This window comes from Marmota monax, unplaced genomic scaffold (genome assembly GCF_021218885.2).
Source record: "Marmota monax isolate L192 unplaced genomic scaffold, Marmota_monax_Labrador192_F-V1.1 WCK01_AAM20220418_F8-fsc00001, whole genome shotgun sequence".
Classification (NCBI taxonomy): Eukaryota; Metazoa; Chordata; class Mammalia; order Rodentia; family Sciuridae; genus Marmota; species Marmota monax.
Genome location: NW_026693777.1, coordinates 33,946,771 through 33,969,965, shown reverse-complemented (window position 1 = coordinate 33,969,965; position 23,195 = coordinate 33,946,771). Strand labels below are relative to the sequence as shown.

General features: G+C 40.7%; 1 protein-coding gene across 1 annotated transcript; it reads right to left on the bottom strand.

Annotated features, from left to right (window-relative positions):
• Nucleotides 1-2,533: 2,533 nt before the first annotated feature.
• Nucleotides 2,534-12,288, bottom strand: Pnp (purine nucleoside phosphorylase). The gene is made up of 6 exons (XM_046461730.2): nt 12,131-12,288; nt 9,365-9,534; nt 6,897-7,000; nt 6,562-6,737; nt 6,278-6,468; nt 2,534-4,606 (listed from the first exon to the last, which is right to left on the bottom strand). Exons 1-6 carry the CDS (start codon nt 12,139-12,141, stop codon nt 4,389-4,391), a joined length of 870 nt encoding a protein of 289 aa, XP_046317686.1. The 5' UTR covers nt 12,142-12,288; the 3' UTR covers nt 2,534-4,388.
• Nucleotides 12,289-23,195: the final 10,907 nt, after the last annotated feature.

Sequence of the window (23,195 nt, the reverse complement as noted above, 5' to 3'; positions counted from 1 at the left end):
CTGCTCTGTTCTTAGTTGCTCTCATTATATCAAAGAAGACATTTGGTATTTGTTTTTTAGGGATTGGCTAGCTTCACTAAGCATAATCTGCTCTAGTGCCATCCATTTCCCTGCAAATTCTATGATTTTGTCATTTTTTAGTGCTGCGTAATACTCCATGGTGTATAAATGCCACATTTTTTTTATCCATTCATCTATTGAAGGGCATCTGGGTTGGTTCCACAGTCTAGCAAATGTGAATTGTGCTGCTATGAACATCGATGTAGCAGTATCCCTGTAGTATGCTCTTTTAAGGTCTTCAGGGAAAAGTCCAAGAAGGGCAATAGCTGGGTCAAATGGTGGTTCCATTCCCAGCTTTCCCAGGAGTCTCCATACTGTTTTCCAGATTGGCCGCACCAGTTTGCAGTCCCACCAGCAATGTACAAGAGTACCCTTTTCCCCACATCCTCTCCAGCACTTGTTGTTGTTTGTCTTCATAATGGCTGCCAATCTTACTGGAGTGAGATGGTATCTTAGGGTGGTTTTGATTTTAAATAATTCTTTTCATATGAAAGTACAAAATAGTTAAATCTATAAAGAGAAAGTAGATTAGCGGTTGTTAGGGTCTGTTGGGGGTAGGGGACAGTGGAGGAATGAGGAAGGTTTCCTTTTGAAATGATGAAATGTTCTAAAATTGACTGACAATGACCACATTTATCTATGAATAATACTAAATACTATACACTTTAAATAAGTGAATTTTATATGTGAATATAAAATATTTTATATGTGAATCTATAGATTATGTGAATATCTCAATACAGCTCATCTTTTTCTCTCTTACTTTTTAATTTTATTATATTTTATTGCCAGGCATGATGACACATGTCTACAATTCGTGACTTGGGAGGCTGAGGCAGGAGGATTAAAAGTCCTAGACAGCCTTGGCAAGACTGTTAATCCTTCTTAACTTTGCAAGACTCTGACTCAAAAAAAAATAAAAAGGGCTGGGGATATAGCTCAGTGGTAAAGTGCCCCTGAGTTTAATCCCCAGTACTAACACAAACAAACCAACAAAAATAGAAGAAAATTTATGCATGCATATGAGTACATATGAATTTAATAAACCCACTTAATAAATCTAAAATACTAAAAATGCCCAAAATATTCCACTCAAGTATCTCCAGGACATATTTTTTAATCTAAGTAGAGATCAGCAATAGGAAAATCAAGCACCAAATGCAGCCTTCCTCTGGCCTCCAGTTATCTTTCTGCCAATGTCCCACAAGAACACTACATGCCTTGTTCTAGTCACAGTGATTGTGACAATGACCAATGAATGTACATAGTACTTTTTTGCAGGTCTGTGCTTTGGCTTACCCTGATGTGAAATCCTTTCTACCTTCCATGCTTTAAAACTAAGCTCAGGGGATGAGGTATTATTCATGAGTTCAATCCCTAGCACCTCCCATACATACAGAAGAACTAAGCTCAAATTTTTTTTATGAAACTTTCCCTACCCTACCCAATCTCCACTGTCTAGTGTACACAATCACTCCTTACTTTGGGTCCCACAACATGACTTATACCTACTTCATACAAGCCTTGTACAACAGGTACTTCATATCTTATAATTGTAGGGCAGCCAGGTGCAGAGGTATACACTTGCACTCCCAGAGACTTGGGAGGCTGAGGCAGGATTGCAATTTTGAGGCCAGTCTCAGCAATTTAGTGAAACTCTCAAAAACCTAACAAGACCCTGTCTCAAAACAAAAAATAAAAAGGGCTGGGAATGTAGCTTAGTGGTAAAGTGCCCCTGGGTTCAATTCCCAGGACTCCCTCAAAAATAAATAAATAAATGTGTAGGGCACTTGAGAGAAGTACCATTTTTATATTCTCAACTTAATATTGTTAGCTAATGCTATATAAAGAAATATTCAAAATAAAGAAAAACGTCTAAACCATCTCATGAAATGAATGCAACAGTATATATCTAAAGGATGTATATATCTAAAGGATGCACAGTCCTGCCCTCTAAACCAGTTCTCAGAAACAAATAGATAGTAGCAGTTCCCTTAAAGGTCTGGGGAAGATTTTAGTGGTCAGTGGAGAGGAAGATGAGAGGAAAAGCATCCAGGATGCTTTTTCTTTAAGCAAGGCTCAGCTAAATTGGTCAGTGACTAACAAAGGACTACTTGAAAGAGTTCTTCAAAAGCTTCCTGTTCCAAATACTTCTTCCATATTATACCACTAACAATTGAAATGTCATCACTAGGACATTAGAGGATCATCAGTCTTTTTCTTCCAAGTACTGGAGATTGAATTCAGGAGCACTTTACCACTAAACCACATAATCTGAGCCTTTTTTTAACTGAGACACTAAATTGTTGATGATGGTCTCAAACTTGTGATCCTCCTGCCTGAGTTACTGGGAGTACAGGCACATACCACCATTCCCAGCTTTTTGGAGTCCAGCTAAAACAGGGGGTCTCAGGAGACAAATGGATGGTGAGGAGTCGGCGAAAGGGGGGTGGAGAAACAACAGGCACAAAAGTGAAGGTGCTGAATCCCAATCTTTACTTGTGAAGTTAATCATATATACTTTTCATTTTGGCAGGTTCACAGTACTTTGTGGTTACAAAACAGGAATCATTATTCAAAGAAACAAAATCGTAGCTACAATTAGATAAGAAGAATATATCTTGGCTTTTGCATAAGCAAGCATTTTTACTTTCAGTTTGCATTTTGCTTTGAGCTGTTTCTGCTTAGTTAGCTTTTAATAATAGTTAGAAATGTCCCAGACTATTGACCTATATACCTTGACTATTCTTTCTTGACTTACTGACTAGAATCGGTGCCACGGTTATGGCAAGTGGTTAACTTGAAAAGAGAGGCTACTAATTTTAATCAAACAACAGCAAGAGCACAAACCATTGTGCACAGGAACAAGAATAAGTTGCCCACTACTAAGCACTAATCTGTCTTCTTAACATTAATTTTTCTTCTCTAGATTTTAATTTAATTTCTCAAAAAACTTCCTTGACTGTTTTTCCTACAGGGGGTTTTTCATTAAACATTAACAATTTACGTTCCACAGCTGAATCATTGCATTTAGAGCAAACAGATTTATTCTTTAGAAGTAGTTGCATTTATTGGGAAGGTCATGTTTTTTCCTTCATACTTAATGGTCATATGAGAAGTCGCATACTTCTTAAAGGAATACAAAAACAAACCAGCCCATTCCCAGAAACATACTGCGCTCCTCCAGAGGATGGACGCCTTGCCATTGCCTGAGTCAGAGGAGGGGCGCAGCACCAGCTGGTACTGTCCTTTCCTAAAAGGCACATAAACTTGAGAGGGCAGTGTGGTTTCAATCATGCCAGCCAGCTGAATGCCAGCTAACTGCATAACAATGCCTACATGCAGCATGATAGGAACGTTCTGATCAAGCAAAAGTGAAAGGACTACAGCCCAGAAAGCAAAGAGTAGGAAGAAAGAAGGGCCTCAAAGAAGCTGGGTATGAACTAACTTCAGAGGTTGGCCTGGACTGGCAGGAATCTAGTCAGCAGGGGGGCCACTGGCAGCAGACAAAAGGATGCTTGCCACTACATTGTCAGAATGTAGTGATGGAGAGTATGGCTACAGAATGCGAGAGTAGAGGGGAAGTAATGCAAGAAGAGATATGTAAGGGGCTTAATAAATTCAGATATTCATGAGGGTAGACAGGGAATGAAACAATCAGAAGAAAGGACAGAGGCAAAGACTGGTCTGAAGAAGTGGTCATTGAGTGTCAGAAGTTAGCCCTCCCTCAGCTTATAACATCTTTCAACATTTTGCTTTTTTCTTCATCCTTTGCTGCTCACACATCATCTTGTCCCTATTCTCAGCGACTTGTCTGAGAAGCAGACAGTCACGCGAGATATGTGGTCTCACACCTTTTCATGCCAGTGTTGGGCTGTGCCCCAGCCTCACACCAAATTGCACCAAAAAATGAAAAATTATTTCATCTCTCTTTATTGTAAAAACATTATGATATTAATTAAATTCCAGGAGGTTCTGGGCTGGTCTTTTTTGGTCTCTAGTGCTTTAGGTGAGGCAGTAGTAGGAGCTACTGTGTGACAGTCAAAGGCCTATGTCAAACCATGGGTATATCCCCAGGTGTGACAGAGCATGGGCTCTGTCTCTTACAAAGAATGGAGGTGAAAACAAACTGCTCTGAGAAGACAATTGAGCAAGAGGATCTGGTACCAGAAGTATCTGGTGGGAAAGTGGAGAAGGTGAAGGACGGGGATCTTCCACTCCTTTCCTTTCTGCTATTATGGAAGGGTAGAGGCACATGACCCAGAAAAGGGCCAAAGAAGGTAGTAACTACTTGGATCCCATTAGTGGTTGGACCACTCCAGGGCTGGTCAAATGGCATTGTCAGGGGGGGGAATGCTGGCCATAAGAATGGAGACAAACTTTTCCAGTTTCTGTGCAGCTTGTTTTCCAGTCTCTAATACTTCCTCATGAGTTGTCTTTTCCAGGCTTTCATAATCCATGATGACCTTGTTAGTGATAAGGGAGAAGCCAAAGACTCGAAGTCCACAGTGCCGTGCAACTATAACTTCTGGTACTGTGCTCATGCCTGATTTGGAAAAAGAGAGAAATAAACTGTTTGGAATCACAAATGACTCTTCCTCACCTTTGAGACTATGTTTTCTTCTTTTTTTTTTTTTGGGGGGGGGGGATGGCTGAGGTAGGGCCATACTAGGAATTGAACCCAGGGGTGCTTAACCACTGAGCCACATCCCAGTCCTTTTAAAAAACTTTTTATTTGGAGACATGGTGTCAACTGAGTTGCTTAGGGTCTTGCTAGGTTGCTAAGACTTGGGGGCTGGGGATGTGGCTCAAGCGGTAGCACACTCGCCTGGCATGCATGCGGCCCGGGTTTGATCCTCAGCACCACATACAAAGATGTTGTGTCTCCCAAAAATATTAAAATTCTCTCTCTTAAAAAAAAGACTGGCTTGGACCATGTTTCTTTTTTGTGGGGGAAGTGGGGGGTCATACCAGGAATTGAACCCAGGGGTGTTTAACCACTGAGCCACATCCCCAGCCCCTTTAAAAAAAAATTGTATTTGGAGACACTGAGTTGCTTAGGGCCTTGCTAGGTTGCTGAGGCTGACTTAGACCATGTTTCTTTTTCTTTTCTTTTTTTCTTTTTTTTTGGTGTGTATGGGGGTGGGGGGGTAGCATATCAGGAATTGATCCCAGAGGTGCTTAACACTGAGCCACATCCCCAGCCCTTTTTAATTTTTTTTTATTTGGAGTCAGGGTGTCACTGAATTTTTTAGGGCCTTGCTAGGTTGCTGAGGCTGGCTTTGAATTTGCAATCTTCTTGCCTCAGTCTCACGAACCCTTGGTGCACAGGCATGCACCACCATGCCCAGCTAGACTATCATTCATAACTTGAGAATTTAAAAATTCATCAGGCACAGTGGCACGCACCTGTAATCCCAGAAGTTTAGGAGGCTGAAGCAATTTAGAAGGCTCAAAGGTGAGGAAGAGTGAGAAGGAGGATCAAGTTTAAGGCTAGGCCCTAGGCAACTTAGTGAGACCCTTACTCAAAATATAAAATAAAAAGGGCTAGGGATATTGCTCACTGGTAAAGCATCCTGGGTTAAATCCTCAGCACATCCCTTCACCCCCCAAAAACCTCAAACATCCAAAGAAGTGCTAAATTAGTGTTTAGCTAATCTCAGCAACTCAGAAGGTTAAGGCAGGAGGATTTGAGTTCAAAGCCAGCCTCACCAGATAAGCAAAGCACTTGGCAACTCCACAAGACCCTGTCTCTAAATAAAATATAAAAAAGGGCTGGAGATGCGGCTCAGTTGATTAAGTACCCCTGGGTTCAATATATATATATATATATATACACACACACATAGCTATATATATTGCTAATGCAATGTGTTATTTCAGTGTGCTTATGCTACTTTTGAAGTCAGGAATAACTGACTAAATAAAGAAGTCCACCTTCCAGCATGAGTTAGACAGTAGCTTTACTGATTTTTTTTTATAATAATTCTTAGAAATATTTCAAATCATGAGTTGGGTTATTAACACTGAAGCAGTTAAGTCCTCGCTACTCAGAGGGGAAGTTTCTTGTGCTGTAACATTAAACTTCCCCACTGGTTTCCTGAAAGTCAGTTGAATCCAACCTTCCTTTAAATAAGATCCTCTTGAACTAACTAGAGTCTCTAATCTACTCCTCCCCCATGTTCTTTTAGATCCCCAGTCGAATTCCCCTTCTCACCAACAGCATCTGCCCCCAGCTGCTGCAGCAGGCGACTCTCTGCCACAGTCTCAAAGCTGGGGCCTGCCACCATCACATAGGTGCCTTCCTGTAGCTCTCGATTCTCTCCCATTAGTTTCCAGGTACTGAGAGCCTTCTCCCTCATGTTCCGGTCATAAGCATCAGACATGGCAGGGAAACGAACTCCAAACCTAGGGCATAAGTTGTATTATCTCAGAAACAAGGACTCTCTCACAACTCCTAGAAAAGTCCTGAAACCCTATACTCAAGAGCCAGATACATACCTTTCATCATTAGGCCCTTTGAGAGGATTCTGACCACCCAAACCAGGTAGGTTGATGTGATCACGAATCAGCATGATATCTCCAACCTGGAAATTAGGGTTGAGCCCTCCAGCTGCATTGGTGACCACCAAGGTGTCCACACCCAGAAGCCGGAAAACCCTCACAGGGAATGTCACCTTAGAAGAAAAAGTTAGCAAAAGTTTTCTCAAACGTTCACCATCTACTTAGGCAGATGTGCATAATACATGAAAGATGAAAAGGGGGACCAAAAGTCTATGTCACCCAAAGAGCTAGGCACTTCTTCCAGACCCAACCAGCCCTCTGCCCTTGATTACCTTCCAGAGGGGGTAGCCTTCATATGTGTGGAATCTGCCTTGCATCATTACACAGGCCTTGTCATTCAGGAACCCAAACACCAGTCGACCAGCATGACCTGGCACTGTACACAAACAGAAAGGAAAAAGAACGGTATTATGCGCTCATATAACACAGAACCTTTGGGGACCTACTAGGAGCCACTCTCTCCCTGTGTTTAACACATTAAAGTTATAATTAAACAAAAAGCATTAAGTCTGGTGGAAAGACAGGCAATTATAATCATAAAAATGTATCCTGAGATTAGAGCTATGTTGGTAAAGATGCTCCATATGAGTATATGGAGAAAGAGCAAAAGGCTTTTTAAAGCAGTTTCAGTCAGTGCTGTGGCATATACCTGTGGTCCCAAGCAACTTAGGAGGCTAAGACAGGAGGATCACAAGTTTGAGGCCAATGCAAGGGATTTAGAGAGACCCTGTCTCAAAAAAAGGCCAGAGTAGGGGGTGTAGCTTGGTGGTAGAGAACCTGTGGGTTCAATCCCCAGAACTGCATACAAAAAAATATATATTTTTCTTCCCCAAATGAACGAGAAAGACATTTGAAAGAAAGTAAAAGTGACTAAGAAATAAAGTTGGTGATAATGAATGCAGTAATTATAGGCTTTTTCCAAAATTTTTAAAATTCTTAAAATAAACCCAGACATGCTGGTTCAGGCCTGTAATCCTAGCTGTTTGGGAGGCTGAAGGTAGGATTGGCAGTTCAAGGGAGCCGGGACAACATAGTAAAACCCAGACTCAAAAAATAAAAAGGGCTAGGGAGATAGTTCATTGGAAGATCACTTGCATGAGGCCCTGGGTTTAATCACTAGTACTGAAAAAGAATATCCTTGCATTGTGCTAACGAAAGGATATGCCTCTTCATTCCAGCAAGAAAGCTCAGGTATACATTGTCTTCCTAAAGAGGAGGCTTCTGAGCAAGGGGGAAAGAGGCTGAATTTGGGCCCATGCAAATCTTCCTTATGATGCACAGTACAGTTTTGTGGGAATGCATGCCAAGGTAGGTATATGGCAATTGGAATACAGATAACTCCCCACAAACATAACCATATCACCATTTCCCTCTTCTGACAGCCCCTTCTAATGGATGGCCAATTTATCCCTGAGGGTATGAATGGTCTGGGAGAGGGGCCAGAATCAAGAGGAAGTGTTAAGGGCTACACAAACAGAATTTATCTTAAAAAAATTAGTAGTGCTGGGTGTGGTAAGGCATACCTATAATTCCTGAGACTCACAAGGCTAAGGCAGGAAGATAATAAGTTAAAAGCTAGCCTCAGCAACTTAGCGAGACCTTGTCTCAAAATAAAAAATAAAAAGGGCTGGGTATGTACCTCCGTAGTAAAGCACCACTGAGTTCAATCTCTATTTCCAAAAATTTTTAAAAATTTAAAATAAATAAGTAGTAAAAGCAAAGAAAACCAACATAGAATATGAAAAATAAAAAGACTGATAAAAACTCATTATCACTTAGTGCAATATCCTGCTCACTGGAGGCAGCAGTCACATGGCAGGTGGAGCCAATGTCACTACCCTCTCCCTCTGACACTATGCCCTTCCTCTTTCTATTTTTTCCTTTTCCAACCCCCATTCCCACACCCGCCTGCTCTGGTCTCTGTCTTGTTCCAAAGGGTTTTTAAAGTATTTATTAAAAGTCCTAACTCTGTAGAACTCTACAGAGAAAAGAGGAAGGAAGATAGAAACCTAAAAATTAATAAATAAACTAAGGGAAGTTAGTTTTTTGAGAATAAGTAAACCAAATAAACCACCCTGTCCTTTACTTGTCCCTGTTTCACCTAGCCCTTTTCTAACTTAGCATTAGAGCTTTCTGGCTGTTACAGGAATGCTAGATGTGCTACCTTCTCACCCCTCAATTCCCCATTATGTGTGGGGAACATCCACCTCCATCCCCTTCCAAAGGGTCAGTGTGAATCAGACCTTGTGCAATCATGTATTAATCTAGTGTCTGTAAGAACATAGTCCACATCTCTTATCCTAGGCCTGGAACTAGAGTTGGGGAAAATGGCAGGAAGACACTGGACAGAAGCCTGACCTTGTCCTGGGAGGCTACAGGCATTGTTTCCGTTTTGCTGCAGGCTGGAGGGGCCTATATAAGTGGTAATGATAGTATATGGGAGGAAGCACATGTGGGGACGTATTGTAGAGTTATTGTAAGGAGCTGAGTCAGTAAAGCACAGAAAGACATCATCATACTCACAGTGACACACACATGCCCTGTCTATTATGGGATTTCTATGAGGGGAATTCTCTTCTCAAGTCATTCTGATTCATGGTAGTCTTTTTTTCCTCTCTTATAACATTTTTTTGAGGTCAAATGCTAGGTCCAGGAATAGACACATTGGTCTCCCTGGCTGAGTTCCACAGACTCCCATCAGAATACCTCAGTCCTATCCCCCACTTCCCCTTGCCAGTACCTGTGCTTTGGGGAAAGTTGGGTATCTCACTATAGTCAAAGAACTGGGCCTCAGTTAATTTATTGGTCAGGCCCCCTAAGCCAGAACCACAGATCACTGCCACTTGAGGTCGGTGCTTGGTACGAGAGAGAAGCCATTCTGCGGTCTTCTGATAATCTTCATATGTGAATCTAGGGAACAAAAGGAAAATAAAGTCAATTCTCCCATTCCAAAGGCATCATAGACAAATGACAATCAGTACAAAAAAAAAGGTTGGCAGGTATACCAGGGCAACAGGGACAGAGAAGCTGGCCAAGAAGAAGCCATACTATGTTTACTGATCACTCACCACCCCTCTTTTGAATCAGGCCCACTGAAGTCTAGTGTGTGACTCTTTCCATTGTAGTGCCTGGCAAAAGTTAGTGAACCTGTGTCCACTAACAGCCACAACTGCAATGCTGTTAACACCACCAAGTTTGTTTGCTGCTGCTGCTTCTTTTTTTTTTTTTTTTTCTTTTCAATCCTAAGGGACAAGACCCAGGGCTTCTCACATGCCAGGCAAGCATGCCAGCCCTGGGATATATCCCCAGCACAGGCAGGTTTAATAGCTCTTCCTTGTGACAAAGATTTAGAGAGGAGAACCACAGGGTGCAGAGAAGTGCAATGGAATAATCAAATCAAGGTATGTAAGGCTAAGGAGAGCACTCAAAATGGAATTGAGCCCTTCCTGAGGGCAGTAACAGATCTAATACAATCTTCCTTAGTACCCTATCTATTCCTTGGGGACACTCAAAATGTAATTAAGACTAATGACCTTGAAGACAGAAATAAGTCAAATTTCCTTTTGGATCCTCACCCTCTAGCTTCTTCCTCAGCCAAAATACTTAACACTATTTTTTTTCTTTCTCTCTCTCTCTTTTGCAGCGCTGGGGACCATACCACAGCCTCGTGAATACTAGTTAAACACTCCACGCTGAGCTGCCACACTCTCAGCTTTCGTTGTTTTTGTTTGTTTGTTTGTTTGGGAGCACTTCTATGCACCATTCCCTGGATCATCATTTCTGGGATTCCTAGGCCTGCACAGACCCTTGTCATATGGTAATTGCAAAGGTACCTAAGATCGGACACTAAACTATTGCAAAAAAGCCGACTCAATCCTCAACACCAACAAAGGCTATAGGACTGACCATAATTCTCAGACGCTTGTTAAAAATACAGATTCCAAGCCAGGCGTAGTGGCACATGCCTGTAATCCCGGCAACTAGGAGGCTGTGGCAGGAAGATAGCAAGTTCAGCCTAGACAATTTAGTGAGAAACTGTTTCACAATAAAAAGGGCTGGGGATGTGGCTCTGTTACACTCGGTGTTTGAAACTTACTTTTGCTTTCCTTCTGTCTGTGATTCTTTCTTTCCTCCAGCCTCTCCTTTCTTTCTTTCTCCCGCCCCTCCTCCTCTTCCCTGCCTACTCCCATCTTCCCTTCACATTACCCTTCAGGGACCAAAGGGCATATACACTTACCCAGAATCCCTATGCCTCCAACAAAAATCAATCCAGAATTTCTCAGTTTCATGTCCAATCTATCACACCCATCTTAAAAGATCAAAGATTGTTCTCAGAGGTGGAACAATGTTGAACACAACGAAGCAAGCCTCCAGAGGAAAATTTTCTCTTTAAAAGCAGAGCCTAGGAACTGGGTGCCTCAGTGTCCACTTGTAGTCTCAGATACTCAGGTAGCTGAGCTGGGAGGACTGTTCGAGTCCAGAAGTATGGGACCAACCTAGACAATATAGTAGGACCCCACCTCAAAAAAAGATCTATCAATCCATCAGAGCCTAGGAAACCAGATGTGACAATAAACCAGACTATTCTCAGGGAAATGACTGGGTAAGAACTGGGTGGAAGCAATAGAGCTACAAGGTGATGCAAAGAAGCAAAAAAGTCGGCAAGAAATTAGTCAACTAGCATCCCCCCATAGGTGCAAAAAAGGAACTGTTAAGCATGGCCACTTGGTCTGTCTCATTCACAGCTCATAGGACTTCCTCATTCATGATCTGTCCCCCAAGAATACCTTGAATTCCTAATTATCCAAAGCCACTGTGATCCCTAATGTTATGTTGATTACTTGGACTGGGAATTTCACGACCAAAAGAGAGCAGGGTTTTTCAAAAGTGTGGGAAGGAGTGGTTACTTGTCTGTTGCTCAACTCAGTGAATAAATATTTCCTTCGACACTCCATTCACGACCTCCAATTGGGAGGACCTCCAATTTGGAGGGAAAGGAGGAGCCGTCTAGGGAAGTGAGCATTCTTTCCTCTAAAGCAGAAACTAAGAATTCGCCCTCTGAAAGTACCTGGCGCTTTACCCAGACACTAGAATGGGGATTTGTTAAGAGCATACGGGGTGGGAGACCTCCTCCCTGGTATGGAGTTGGGGGTATACTTCCCTCTCCACTTGCACCCTTAGTGCGCGCGCGCGCGCGCACACACACACACACACACACACACACAGACACGGACGTACAACAGTCCCTTAGAGTAGCCACACTACACAAACTTGTCCCCTTCCTGTTCTGGAGGCGCTACCCAGCTCGATTCCCGCGCGCGCCGGCTCTGGCTGCCCCACTGTTCTGTTGCCTTGACCCAGACACGAGGCTTCGTGCCAGGCCTCTCTGCATCATCAGGGCACTCGCTCCCTCCCCCGGCCACCTCTGGGCCCCAGGTGCCAAGTTCCCAGGTCTGAGTGACAGCCATTTCCCCTCCCCAGGGCCTCCCGGGTCCCCGGGCCTCACTCGTTCTCCATGGAGCTGCCGACTCCCTGCCAAAGATCCTGCCGGTCTTCGCTGGCTCTGCTCGGTTGAGCTGCGTGGCCGTTGCGGTAGCCGAGTCTGGTCCGCACAGTTGGGCACTGTTCTCCGGGCTCAGGCTTATATCCCCAAGCCCGGGAGTCCACAGCCAATGGCAGCTGAGCACGCCGGCCAGCCCCGTCTCCATGGTGACACACCCTGATTCAATCGCCCCAGGCTGGGCTGTAAATCTAATCAGAGTTCTTTCCAGAGCTGGTCCCTCTCCTCTTTAGAGGCATCCAGCCTTTCCTCCCTGAACCCATTTCCGTTCTCAGGGTTAGGGTTTTCAGCAAAACAGGCCTACGTGGAGGAGGGGTAGAAGAAGGGTGGAGAGCTCCTGAACTGCCTATCTTCATTCCGTACTGTGTGTATAGCAAGCCGTGAGAGATTTAAAAAGAGAAAAATTTTAAACCTTAGATTGTGAAACCGCAGAATAAAAATGAAGGGAGCCTTGTCCCCTGGACAAGGGAAGCCGGGTATAACAATGCTGACTTGCAGAGGTTGCAGAAACACATCCAGGCGTAGATTCGAAGAAGAAAAACTTCTATGGCAAGAATTCTAGGATCCTAGACCCAGACAGGATGGATGGCCAAAGTGTGGTTGGGTTCATGTTATTGGATCCAGGCAATTAGCATAACAAGACAAGGAATCATCCCGCGATGAAAATTCCTGCAAAAGAACAGCACAGTAGAACATCTTTGTAAGAATTAAGCTATTTCTTCTCCCACTCTTACAAGTTTAACAAACCTCACATCAAATTATATCTCAACAGCCCTTGCTTAGCTATTGAAATCCTCTACTTTTTCTCTCTCCTATCTATAATCTTTCTTGTTTGCCATTTTACCCACCACCATTGCTCAAGTCACTGTTTTCTAATCCTGTTTTTCTCATTCATTATGCAAGTATTTATTGAACATCAACCATGCACCAGAACAGTCCCAGTGCTGTGAACACAAGAGTGAAAATAATATCTGTAAAGAAAAACCAGTATATGTAAAGAACTGGGCCCAATGCCAAATAAGTGGTTTATTCTATCATCATCATAATTATTATATTAATTACTAGTGGTAATTAATTACAATAGTAATATTAATTATTATTATTTGGGTACTAGATATTGAACCCAGAGGTCTGTTACCATTGAGATACATCCTCAATTCTTTTTTTTTTTTTTTACTTTTTATTTATTTGTTTATTTATTTATTTATTTATTTATGATACCAGGGATTGAACCCTGGGTGAGGGATCTTGCTAAATTGCTTAGGGCCTCGATAACTTTCTTTGAATTTTCAAGGGCTTTGAACTTTCTTATTTTTTTTTTTTAGTTGTAGTTGGACACAATACCTTTATTTTATTTATTTATTTTTATGTGGTGCTGAGGATCAAACCCAGGGCCTCACACATGCTAGGTGAGTGATGTACCACTGAGCCACAACCCCAGCCCTGGCTTTGTACTTTCAGTCCTCCTGCCTTAGCCTCCCACTGCTGGGATTATAGGTGTGCATCACCATGCCCTGCTCAGTCCTTTTTTTTTTTTTTAATATTTATTTATTTATGTATCTTTAGTTTTAGGTGGATACATTAGTTTTTTGTTTTTTTTTTTAGTTTGTTTTTATGTGGTGCCTCATGCATGCTAGGCGAGCACTCTACCACTGAGCCGCCAGCCCAGGCCCTGCTCAGTCCTTTTATAAAATTCTAAATTTTGAAACACAATCTCACTTTGTTGTCTAAACTGGGCCCCAACTTATGACCCTCCTGAGTCACTGGAATTACAGGCATGCACCACTGTACCTGGCAATTATTGTTATTGCATTATTAGTGCTATTGTTACTATCCTAGTAATTTTTATTACTATCTAGTAATTTTAGCAATGATAACAGCAGCATGATTTGTCTCATTACAAAAGCAATACTTTCTTTCAAATCATACTGTGTCTCAGTGGAATATTGAAAGCATTATTTAAAATAATGGAGACCAGTCATAAGTAAAAAATCAGTCCAAGGAAATATCTATCAATATTTGATTGCTGAACAGTTTTTTAAATTCCCCAAATCTAATCCAATTTACATAGAAGATACTGATAGACCCAACCTGATCTTTTCTTAAAATTGGGAGCCATCTTGCCACAAAGCCATGAAAAGATAATTTTGGCTTTACTATAAATTACTGCAAATTCTGAACCTGCTTGGAATGCCTTGAACTCACCCATGCCTGGCTCTCTGACCAGATAGCAGCCCTCTCTGAAACTTTAGTGCCGCCTCACAAATCTTGGCCTTCCCTGGCCAGATAACGACCTTCTATGAGGCTCTAATGACCCTCATAAATTCTGATGTTGGGGCCAGCAAAAAGTGTGACCTACCATCAGTGTTATGCTCGTCAGAGTTCTGTTATCTGTAACCCCCCTTTGTGTAACTTTCTGGGCTATAAAGCTGCGCTGCAAGAAAGCTGGGGTTGCTGTCTTGTTCCCACGGTTTTGGGAGGGAGAGGCAGCCCAGTCGGTCGAAATAATAAGCTTGCTTTAATTTGATTTTAATTGGAGTCAGTGGTCTTTTCTTGCGTCCTGGTCTAACAATATGATTAGAACATAATTATGTCTAAGGAAATTCAAAACTAATCAATTAATTTTAATGAACTCTTGCCTAAAGGAAGTGTATTTATTTTTATTTTTTTGTACTGGGGATTAAACCCAGTGGGGCTTAATCACTGAACTACATCCTTAGAGCCACCACCATCATCACCACCTTTTTTTTTTTTTTGAGACAGGGTTTCACTAAATTGCTTAGGGCCTCTCTATATTACTGAGACTGCTTCAAACTTTCAATCCTTCTTCCTCAGTCTCCCAAACCATTGGGATTATAGGTGTGCAACACCATAACCCAGAAATTAAGTGTATTAAAATCACAAAGCCTAATGCCCTGAATATACCTGTAATCTCAGTTACTCCAGAGACTGAAGTAGAAGGATCAAAAGTTTAAAGTCAGCTTGGACAATTTGGGGAAACTATGTCTCAAAGTAAAAATGAGTTAAAAAAAAAAAGCAGGGGGTGTTGGTGGGGATGTAACTCAGTGATTGAACCCAGTTATCACAAAAAATCAAAATTAAAAAAGTCACAAAAATATGATCTGCCATATATATCTACAAAAGGAAAACTGAAGAACAAGTTCAACTTTCTGTAGTGTTTCTCCAATTTTCTGTGAGGGACAGTTTGATTTACGTCTTACTACAGAGATAATGTTATTACCAGAAACATTGATGCACAACTGTAATCCCAGCTACTCAGGAGAAAGAAGCAGGAAGATCACAATTTTGAGACCAGCCTGAGCACTTAGTGAGACCCTGCCCCACAATAAAACAAAAAAGGGCTGAGTATGTAGCACTATGGTAGAATACTTGCCTAGCATTTCTGAGGCCCTGGGTTTGATCCCAGAACTGCAAAAGAAAAAAAAAATGTACCTTTATGTGGTATGCAAAGATAGTTTACCAACAATATCTTGGTCAGAGTGACATAATCTTCAGACTTTAACACACTTTACTCTGTTTGTTTGTTTGTTGTTGTTATTGTTTTCCTTTCTTTCACCATGCTGGAGATGGAACCCAGAGTCTCACACACAGTAGATGCATACTCTCTGGGCTACATCTCTACTTCTACACTTTACTCTGATTCAGGTTCAGCAACCAAACACCTTGGACCCTATTTTTTTTTTTTTAATCCTGGATTAACCCATGACCCTGAGAAGAGTTTGCCCTATGAGGTCTAGCAGGCCTTAGATCACATCTTCAGGCTTTGGATTGCTTAAATCCTGTCTGGAGTCCTGTCCTGTCCCTGAACTTGTTAAACCTTCTTTACTTCTCTGTTTTCCTCAGAGGTTTTTAACCACGGAAAGGTACAGATTTGGGTATTTTGTACATTTATGGATTTGTTGTACCGTGAACATAAACACTGGATGGCCATATACATGAACTACCTATTAAATATCTTGAAAGAATTCCCCACGCAAAGACACTTCGCCGGGAGAATTCCAATTTTATTGCAAAAGGCTGTGTGCTTATATAGAACTAAGGGGGAGATGGTAGGGCTTAGATAAATGGCAGGCCACCCGTTTATTGGCAAGTTCTTCCAGATATCAGTTCCGGAGCCCAGGAATTAGTTCTTATTGGGGCTAAGGTTCCCAGCGAGATTTGAAATTGGCGCGGGGGGAGAGTTCACACGGGCGGGAACTTTTCACGCCACTGCAGAAAAGAGGAAGGTAGGAAGAAGAGGTCCTTAGGTGCCATGTTGGGGTTTTTCTCTGGGGTGCGGCTGCCGTTTATACTTTTCCCAACATATCTATTATTACCCATTAAGCCATCTCAAACCAAATGTCCATACTCTACTTTATGACTATTTTGATCTGTTTTCAACAATTAAGTCCAAAGTTTCCAATTTCTCAGTTCATAGCACACTTTAGTATCTCAACAACTTTTTCATAGCACCTCTAGATCAAAAGAAACACCTAATATCTTTCTTTGCCTTTTTTCTCCCTCTAGGTTTGGTTTTGAGTAGTTGATTCATAGCAATTTGGTAGCCATTTGAAAAACAGTACATACAACTTGAAAGAAAATATATATTTTCTTTTTTTTTCTAAAATAACCATAAATAGTTACTAATAGGATATGTGCATCTGCTGGGTACTGTACAACTTCTCAAATTTTTTTATCAGAAAGATCTCCTAAAACTAATGTATTTTGTCACAAAAAGCAATGTAGCACAATCTAATGTTCGAACTATGAATGACCTCAAGATAATTATTCAGTGTGCAAGAACTACCAAATAGCTTGGCGCAGTGGTACACTCCTATAATCCCAGCAACTGGATTGTAAATTCAAGGACAGCCTGTATAATTTACAAGACCTTGCCTCCCCACCCCACCCGCTTTCTCTTTCTCTCTCTCACATACAGACCTACACACATATGCATGTATGTAGGTGTGGTGTGTAGGTCTATAGTTACAACTACTCCAGACCAGAGGCTGAGGTGGGAAGATCACTTGAGCCCAGGAGTTTGATACCAGCCCAGACAACATAGCAAGATCCTGGTCTTGACAAAATAAACAAAGATACCCTATAGTGCCGCTACAAGTTTGCACCTTGGTACAGAGTTTGGAAACCATGGCCCCAGTGACTCCATTGCCACCTCATTCTCGAATCCATGTGGTGTAGATGAGGCAAGTAAAAGTCTACTATGCCTCAGTTTTCTCATCTGTAAAATAGCAATAATAATAGTACTTACAACAATAGTACTTACTATTTCTGCAAGGACCACATAAAATAACTTTTAAATGTTTAGATACGTGCCTGGCATTATGATGAGAGAGAAAAAAAAGAAATAGGATATGTGGAATACATGCAAAAAGAGAAATTAAATTGGGACACTTTGGGTCACAGAAGCCAGACACGTGTCTTTCAACCCACTCTCCATGCCCTCCATGCAAGCTAGTTACTACTTGGTTGAAAGGCCAAAGGAAAAAAAAACAAAAACAGTAAATGTTGGCTATGCTTATTATTCCTCATTGTCTTTTTCTATTTGATCTTTCTAGATTCTCCTAACCATAAATTGGATTTAAAAAATAAAACTAGAGGTACAGTAAGCCTATCAACACTAAATGGAATACCACACTATTTGAATAGCAATTTTGCTTAACAAAAGCTATTAAGCTTAAATAGCTACTAAATGGTTTAAATTTAATAAAATTAAGATTATATAAAAATAAAATTTTAATTTTCTAATCATACTAACTCCATTTCAACTGCTCAGTGGCCATATCTAGCTAGTGCCTACCACATTCCCTAGCATATAAACATATCTATCACCCCAGAAAGTTCTAATGTAGAGTACTCCCTTTATCTGTTTTAGTCATTGCTACCCTGTATCAACATACAAAAGCTATAAGTGTTTTATTCTTTATTCTTATGGTAAAGTGTAAGTACTTTTAGAGCTTCTATTGTAAGGAACTAAACAATCACAGGGTGATTATAGTTTATGATGGGCTTATTATTCTTTCTTCAGTCTTCTTATCCTTTTTATCTTCAGAGGGAATCCTGTGTCCAGCACATATTGAGTAACATACCCATTTTCCACCCTCAAGATCAAGAAGTCTTAACAATAGAAAATAGAAAAAGTCTGAAAAAGTGGCAAGGACAGGTTCTAAGGCATTGGGTATTGCCTTGGAGAATGGGGCAGTGTCTCTAGAAAGTGACTCCCCACGTCAACAATTATAGGAGCAGGCTCGGCTTCTATAATGCTATAAGAATTTTTATGGAAGAAGACTCTTAGGATTCTTTAGGTGGGGAGCCTGTTTAATTTCCTCAACTGAGATCTCTCATTCTCTCTAGACCATAAGACAAAACAAAAGCCCAGTATACTCAACATAAATGAATCCCTTAAGCCAGAGCACACCCTCCCCCACCCTATCCAAACCTCCACATTTTGGCTCACTCTGCATATTAACAGAAACCTCTTTGCCCTGGAACTGGAGTAAAGATTTGTGTTGTTTTCACACAGGTGGTAAACTACCAACTCAGAGAAAAAAGAAATAGGGTATATGGAATACATGGCAAAAGAGAAATCAAATTGGGACACTTTGGGTCACAGAAGCCAGCCACTCTTCATGCAAACTAGTTACTACTTGGTTGAAAGGCTGAAGAAAAAAAAATGCTTATAAACCTAGTTTCTCTCTCTCTCTCTCTCTCTCTCTCTCTCTTTTTAGTACTGGGTACTGGGGATTGAACACAGGACTACTTAACCAAAGAGCCACATTCTCAGTCCTTTTTTAATTTTTTATTTTAAGAAAAGGTTCTCACTAAGTTGTTTAGGACCTGGCTAACTTGCTGGGGCTGGCCTCAAACTTGGATTTCTCCTGTGTCAGCCACCCAAGTCGCTGGGATTACTGGTGAGTGCCACAACACCTGGCAGTTTCTTTATGCCTTCTGGTTATGAATTAAATTGTGTTTTCCCAAAAATGTATATACTGAATCCCACCCCAATGTGATTGTATGTGAAGATAAGGCCTCCTCTTACTCTCTTCTTAGAGACGGGGTTTTCATGTGTTCCCCAAGCTAGACCTCAGACTTTTGGGCTCAAGCAAATCTCTTGTCTCCACTTCTGAGTAGCTGGGACTGCAGGTGTGCATCATCACAACCAGCTTCTATCCTTTCCAATCTGCTAACAGATTATGTGAGTGTGAAACATTAAACCATAAATCAGGTGGGGTATGGCGGAACACAATTGCATTCCCAGTTACTCAGGAGGCTGAATCAAGAAGATGGTAAGTTCAAGGACAGCCTTAATTTAGCAAAATCCTGTCTATAAATAAAAAGTGCTGGGGATATAGCTCAGGGGTACAGCACGCCTGGGTTCAATCCCCAGTACTGCAAACAAACAAAGCCAGAAGGGAGTTCCGTCAGAGACAGCGTGAAGAAATAGAGTTGTTAGACCACCTCTTGAGCAACAAGCCCAGCCTGTTCTAGGAGTTGCAGATGCCCTGAGCCCCCCTGCCCACTGGCCGCTTGCTCAGGCTGTGAAGAAGCCCAGACACAGAGGGCTGGCGGGTCTCACGTCCCAGTCCTGTCCCGCCCAGGGTAAGCCACAGCTGAGGACCTGGCTAGGTGAGAGGAGTGGAGGCCTCAAGAACACTCGAGGGTCCCAGGAGGCAACAGATGCCCCAGAGCTCCACCATGCATTAGACGTGGGGCTACGCCTTAACGCCCTAGAAGGTGAGGAAGCCCGGGCCACGGTGAGTGGAACGTTCAGCAACCATCGGGCGGTGGTCTTTGACCTACCAAAGAGAAATAGACTCACTGACCATTTGTAGAAGGCCTGTGTGTATGATATGAAAAAACTGCTGTACCCTAAGTTTTTAAAAGAAAAGTTTTGCTACATCCAGACATTCTAGATGTAAAAAGGTTGCCCACGGATGATAAACTAGAGTTAGAAAATAACGTGTCTTATAAATATACATCTATTTTTAAAAATCAGAAAGAAATGACTTCTGGAAGTGACTTTATGAAATAGAGTTGTTAGGGGCCGGGGTTGTGGCTCAGTGGTAGAGTGCTTACCTAGAATGCATGAGGCACTGGGTTCGATCCGCAGCACCACATAAAAATAAAATAAAGCTATTGTGTTAATCTACAAGTTAAATACACACACACACACACACACACATATAATATATATAAAAGAAAAAGAAATAGAGTTGTTAGACAATCTCTTAAAGCAACACGAAGAGCGACACTAATCCACGTTTGTGCACAGGTTAGGCGTGGAGCAGAAGACTGAGAAGGAAGGAAAGGATGCCATGTATAACCATTGTTTTGTGTGTGCATTACTCATTACTTTACATGTAGTTGACAATGCTATGTAATTTTTTGAAGTAGCTAGTCTTGACAGATGTTCTAAAGTGTCTGCTATATGTTAAAAGTACAAATAGTAAAATATAACACGTTTTGTGAATTTCTTTTTGTTAAAATTGTTAAGAGGGCTGGGGATTTAGCTCAGTTGGTAGAGTGCTTGCCTCCAATGTACAGGGCCCTGGATTCAATCCCCAGCACTACCAAAAAAAAAAAAATTCTTATGAAATGTTTTGTGGGCAGAATAGGCAAACCCCCTGTTGAGTAGCACATTATGCCCTGAGGTTCTCCTGAGCACCGGTGCCAGTGTGCTTATAATGAAACAAGAGTAACCATTGTTCCTTGTGTTCATACTTTTGTTTTCTTTGCCCAGTATAGAGTGTATATAAAGGACAGATGGGTCCTAATTTACATCTAGTCTTTCTAGATGTTAAAAGAGGTTGCCAGTGTATGACAAAAATAGAATTAGTAAGCAAATGTTTTATGTTTTGTATTAAAATTCCTAGGAAAGCTTGTCTTCTGAAAATTTGAGCATGGTGGCCCACTGGATTGGTGAACAGCCAGAACACTCATATTTTGAAGACATTTTCACATTAGAACTATTGTGACATGTGCACAGTTTATTCAAGACTGCTGTATACACAGTGGACAATTGAGTCTTTACTTGAAACATCAGTCTGTCTACATGTTTAGAAGTGCCTAATGTATATTAAATATAAAGGTAGTAAAATACATTTTGTAAATATCTTTTTTGCTAAAATTCATATGAAATATTGTCGATTAGGAATGGAATTATTAAACCACCTCTGTGAGCAGTATAGTATCATCTGTCCTTCTTCAGTGATGTGGAAGAAGTGAGAGGGAAGCAATTGCAAAACTAATGTTATTGCACTGATATGTGGACATTTTCAGACATCATTTTTCTGTATGTTTTATGCATTTTGTTTTGCTGTGTATATAATGTATGTTATGGACAAATGAATCCCAATTTTGTAACACCTAATCTCAACACATTAAAGAGATTGCCAATATATGACCAAGTAGTTAATAAAATTAGCACATTTTACACATTTTGTGCTTAAATTCATAGGAAATCTTGTCCTCTGTAAATGACTTTTGGATATGATATTTTTCAGCCATCATTAAACATCACCTATGCCTGTACTTGTCCCCTGGACTGAAAGTAGAAGGAAGTGAGAATGGAAATTTTCAAGGACAAAATGATCATATTAGAAGTTACCCTAGATTATAACCATTGCTACAGGTGCAATTTTCTTTAACAGTGCTGTATGCATAGAGGACAAGTTCTTGTATGAAATATCTAGTCAAGAAGTGCTTGATATATTTAAATATAGTAGTAGTTGAATAACACTTTTTGTAAATAGCTTTTCAAAACTGATGGGGAAAATTCATTTGGAAAAGAAAGAGGTCTACAATAGCCTAAGCTATCCTTAGTGAGAAAAGTGAAGCAGGAAACATCACAATACCAGATGTTAAATTATACTACAGAGCTATAGTAACAAAAACAGCATGGTATTGGCACCAGAAGAGACGTGAAGACCAATGGTACAGAATAGAAGACACAGAGACAAACTCACATAAACACAATTATCACATACTAGGCAAAGGTGCCATAAACATACATTGAAGAAAAGATAGCCTCTTCAACAAATGGTGCTGGGAAAACTGGAAATCCATATGTAACAAAATGAAATTAGACCCCTATCTCTCACCCTGCACAAAAATCAACTCAAAGTGGATCAAGAACATAGGCATTAGAACATAATAGGGCCTACTAGAAGAAAAAGTAGGCCCAAATCTTCATCATGTTGGCCTAGGAACCAAATTCCTCAACGAGACTCCTAAAGTGCAAGAAATAAAATCAAGAATCAATAACTAAGATGGTATCAAACTAAAAAGCTTCTTCACAGAAAAGGAGACAAGAATAGATGTGGGAAAGAGAATAGAATAAAATGGTACATAACATTGCTATATTTATATATGAATATATGACCAGTATAACACCAGATCGTGTACAACCACAAAAATGGGAAGTTATACTCGATGTATGATATGTCAAAATACATTCTACTGTCATGTATAACTAAAAAGAACAAATAAAAAATTTAAAAACTGATGGGAAAAAATGAAAGCCAGAAGACTTGTACTTTTAGTCATTTTAATCTGTCACTTAGTTTAACTGACTAGATTACAGAGTCTTGGTTTACACATCTATAAAATGAAGAAAGTCTTAGCTTTCCTGTTCATTTCACAAAGGGTTCTGAAATCAAATTAATACAGATATAAAAGAGCTAACTATGAGCAAATTATAAATATCATTGCTTTTTGTATTTCTCTGCCTATTGGCCTACTCAAGACAGAACTAAAAACTAAATTAGTCCTGCATAATAATATAATAATTTTTAAAGTTTTCCCTGACTAATCTGACTAGATAGAAGTGATCTCTTAATTCCTTGAATTTGAATTACATTGTTTAATTGATTTGTTATGAAGCATGTACTATATGATGAGTTTCTAGCATCAATTCTTTTTAATGTAATAAGAGATATCAGTGTTGACATTTTATACTGTCAACATTTATATTATTATCTCTCTGTATCCTGAG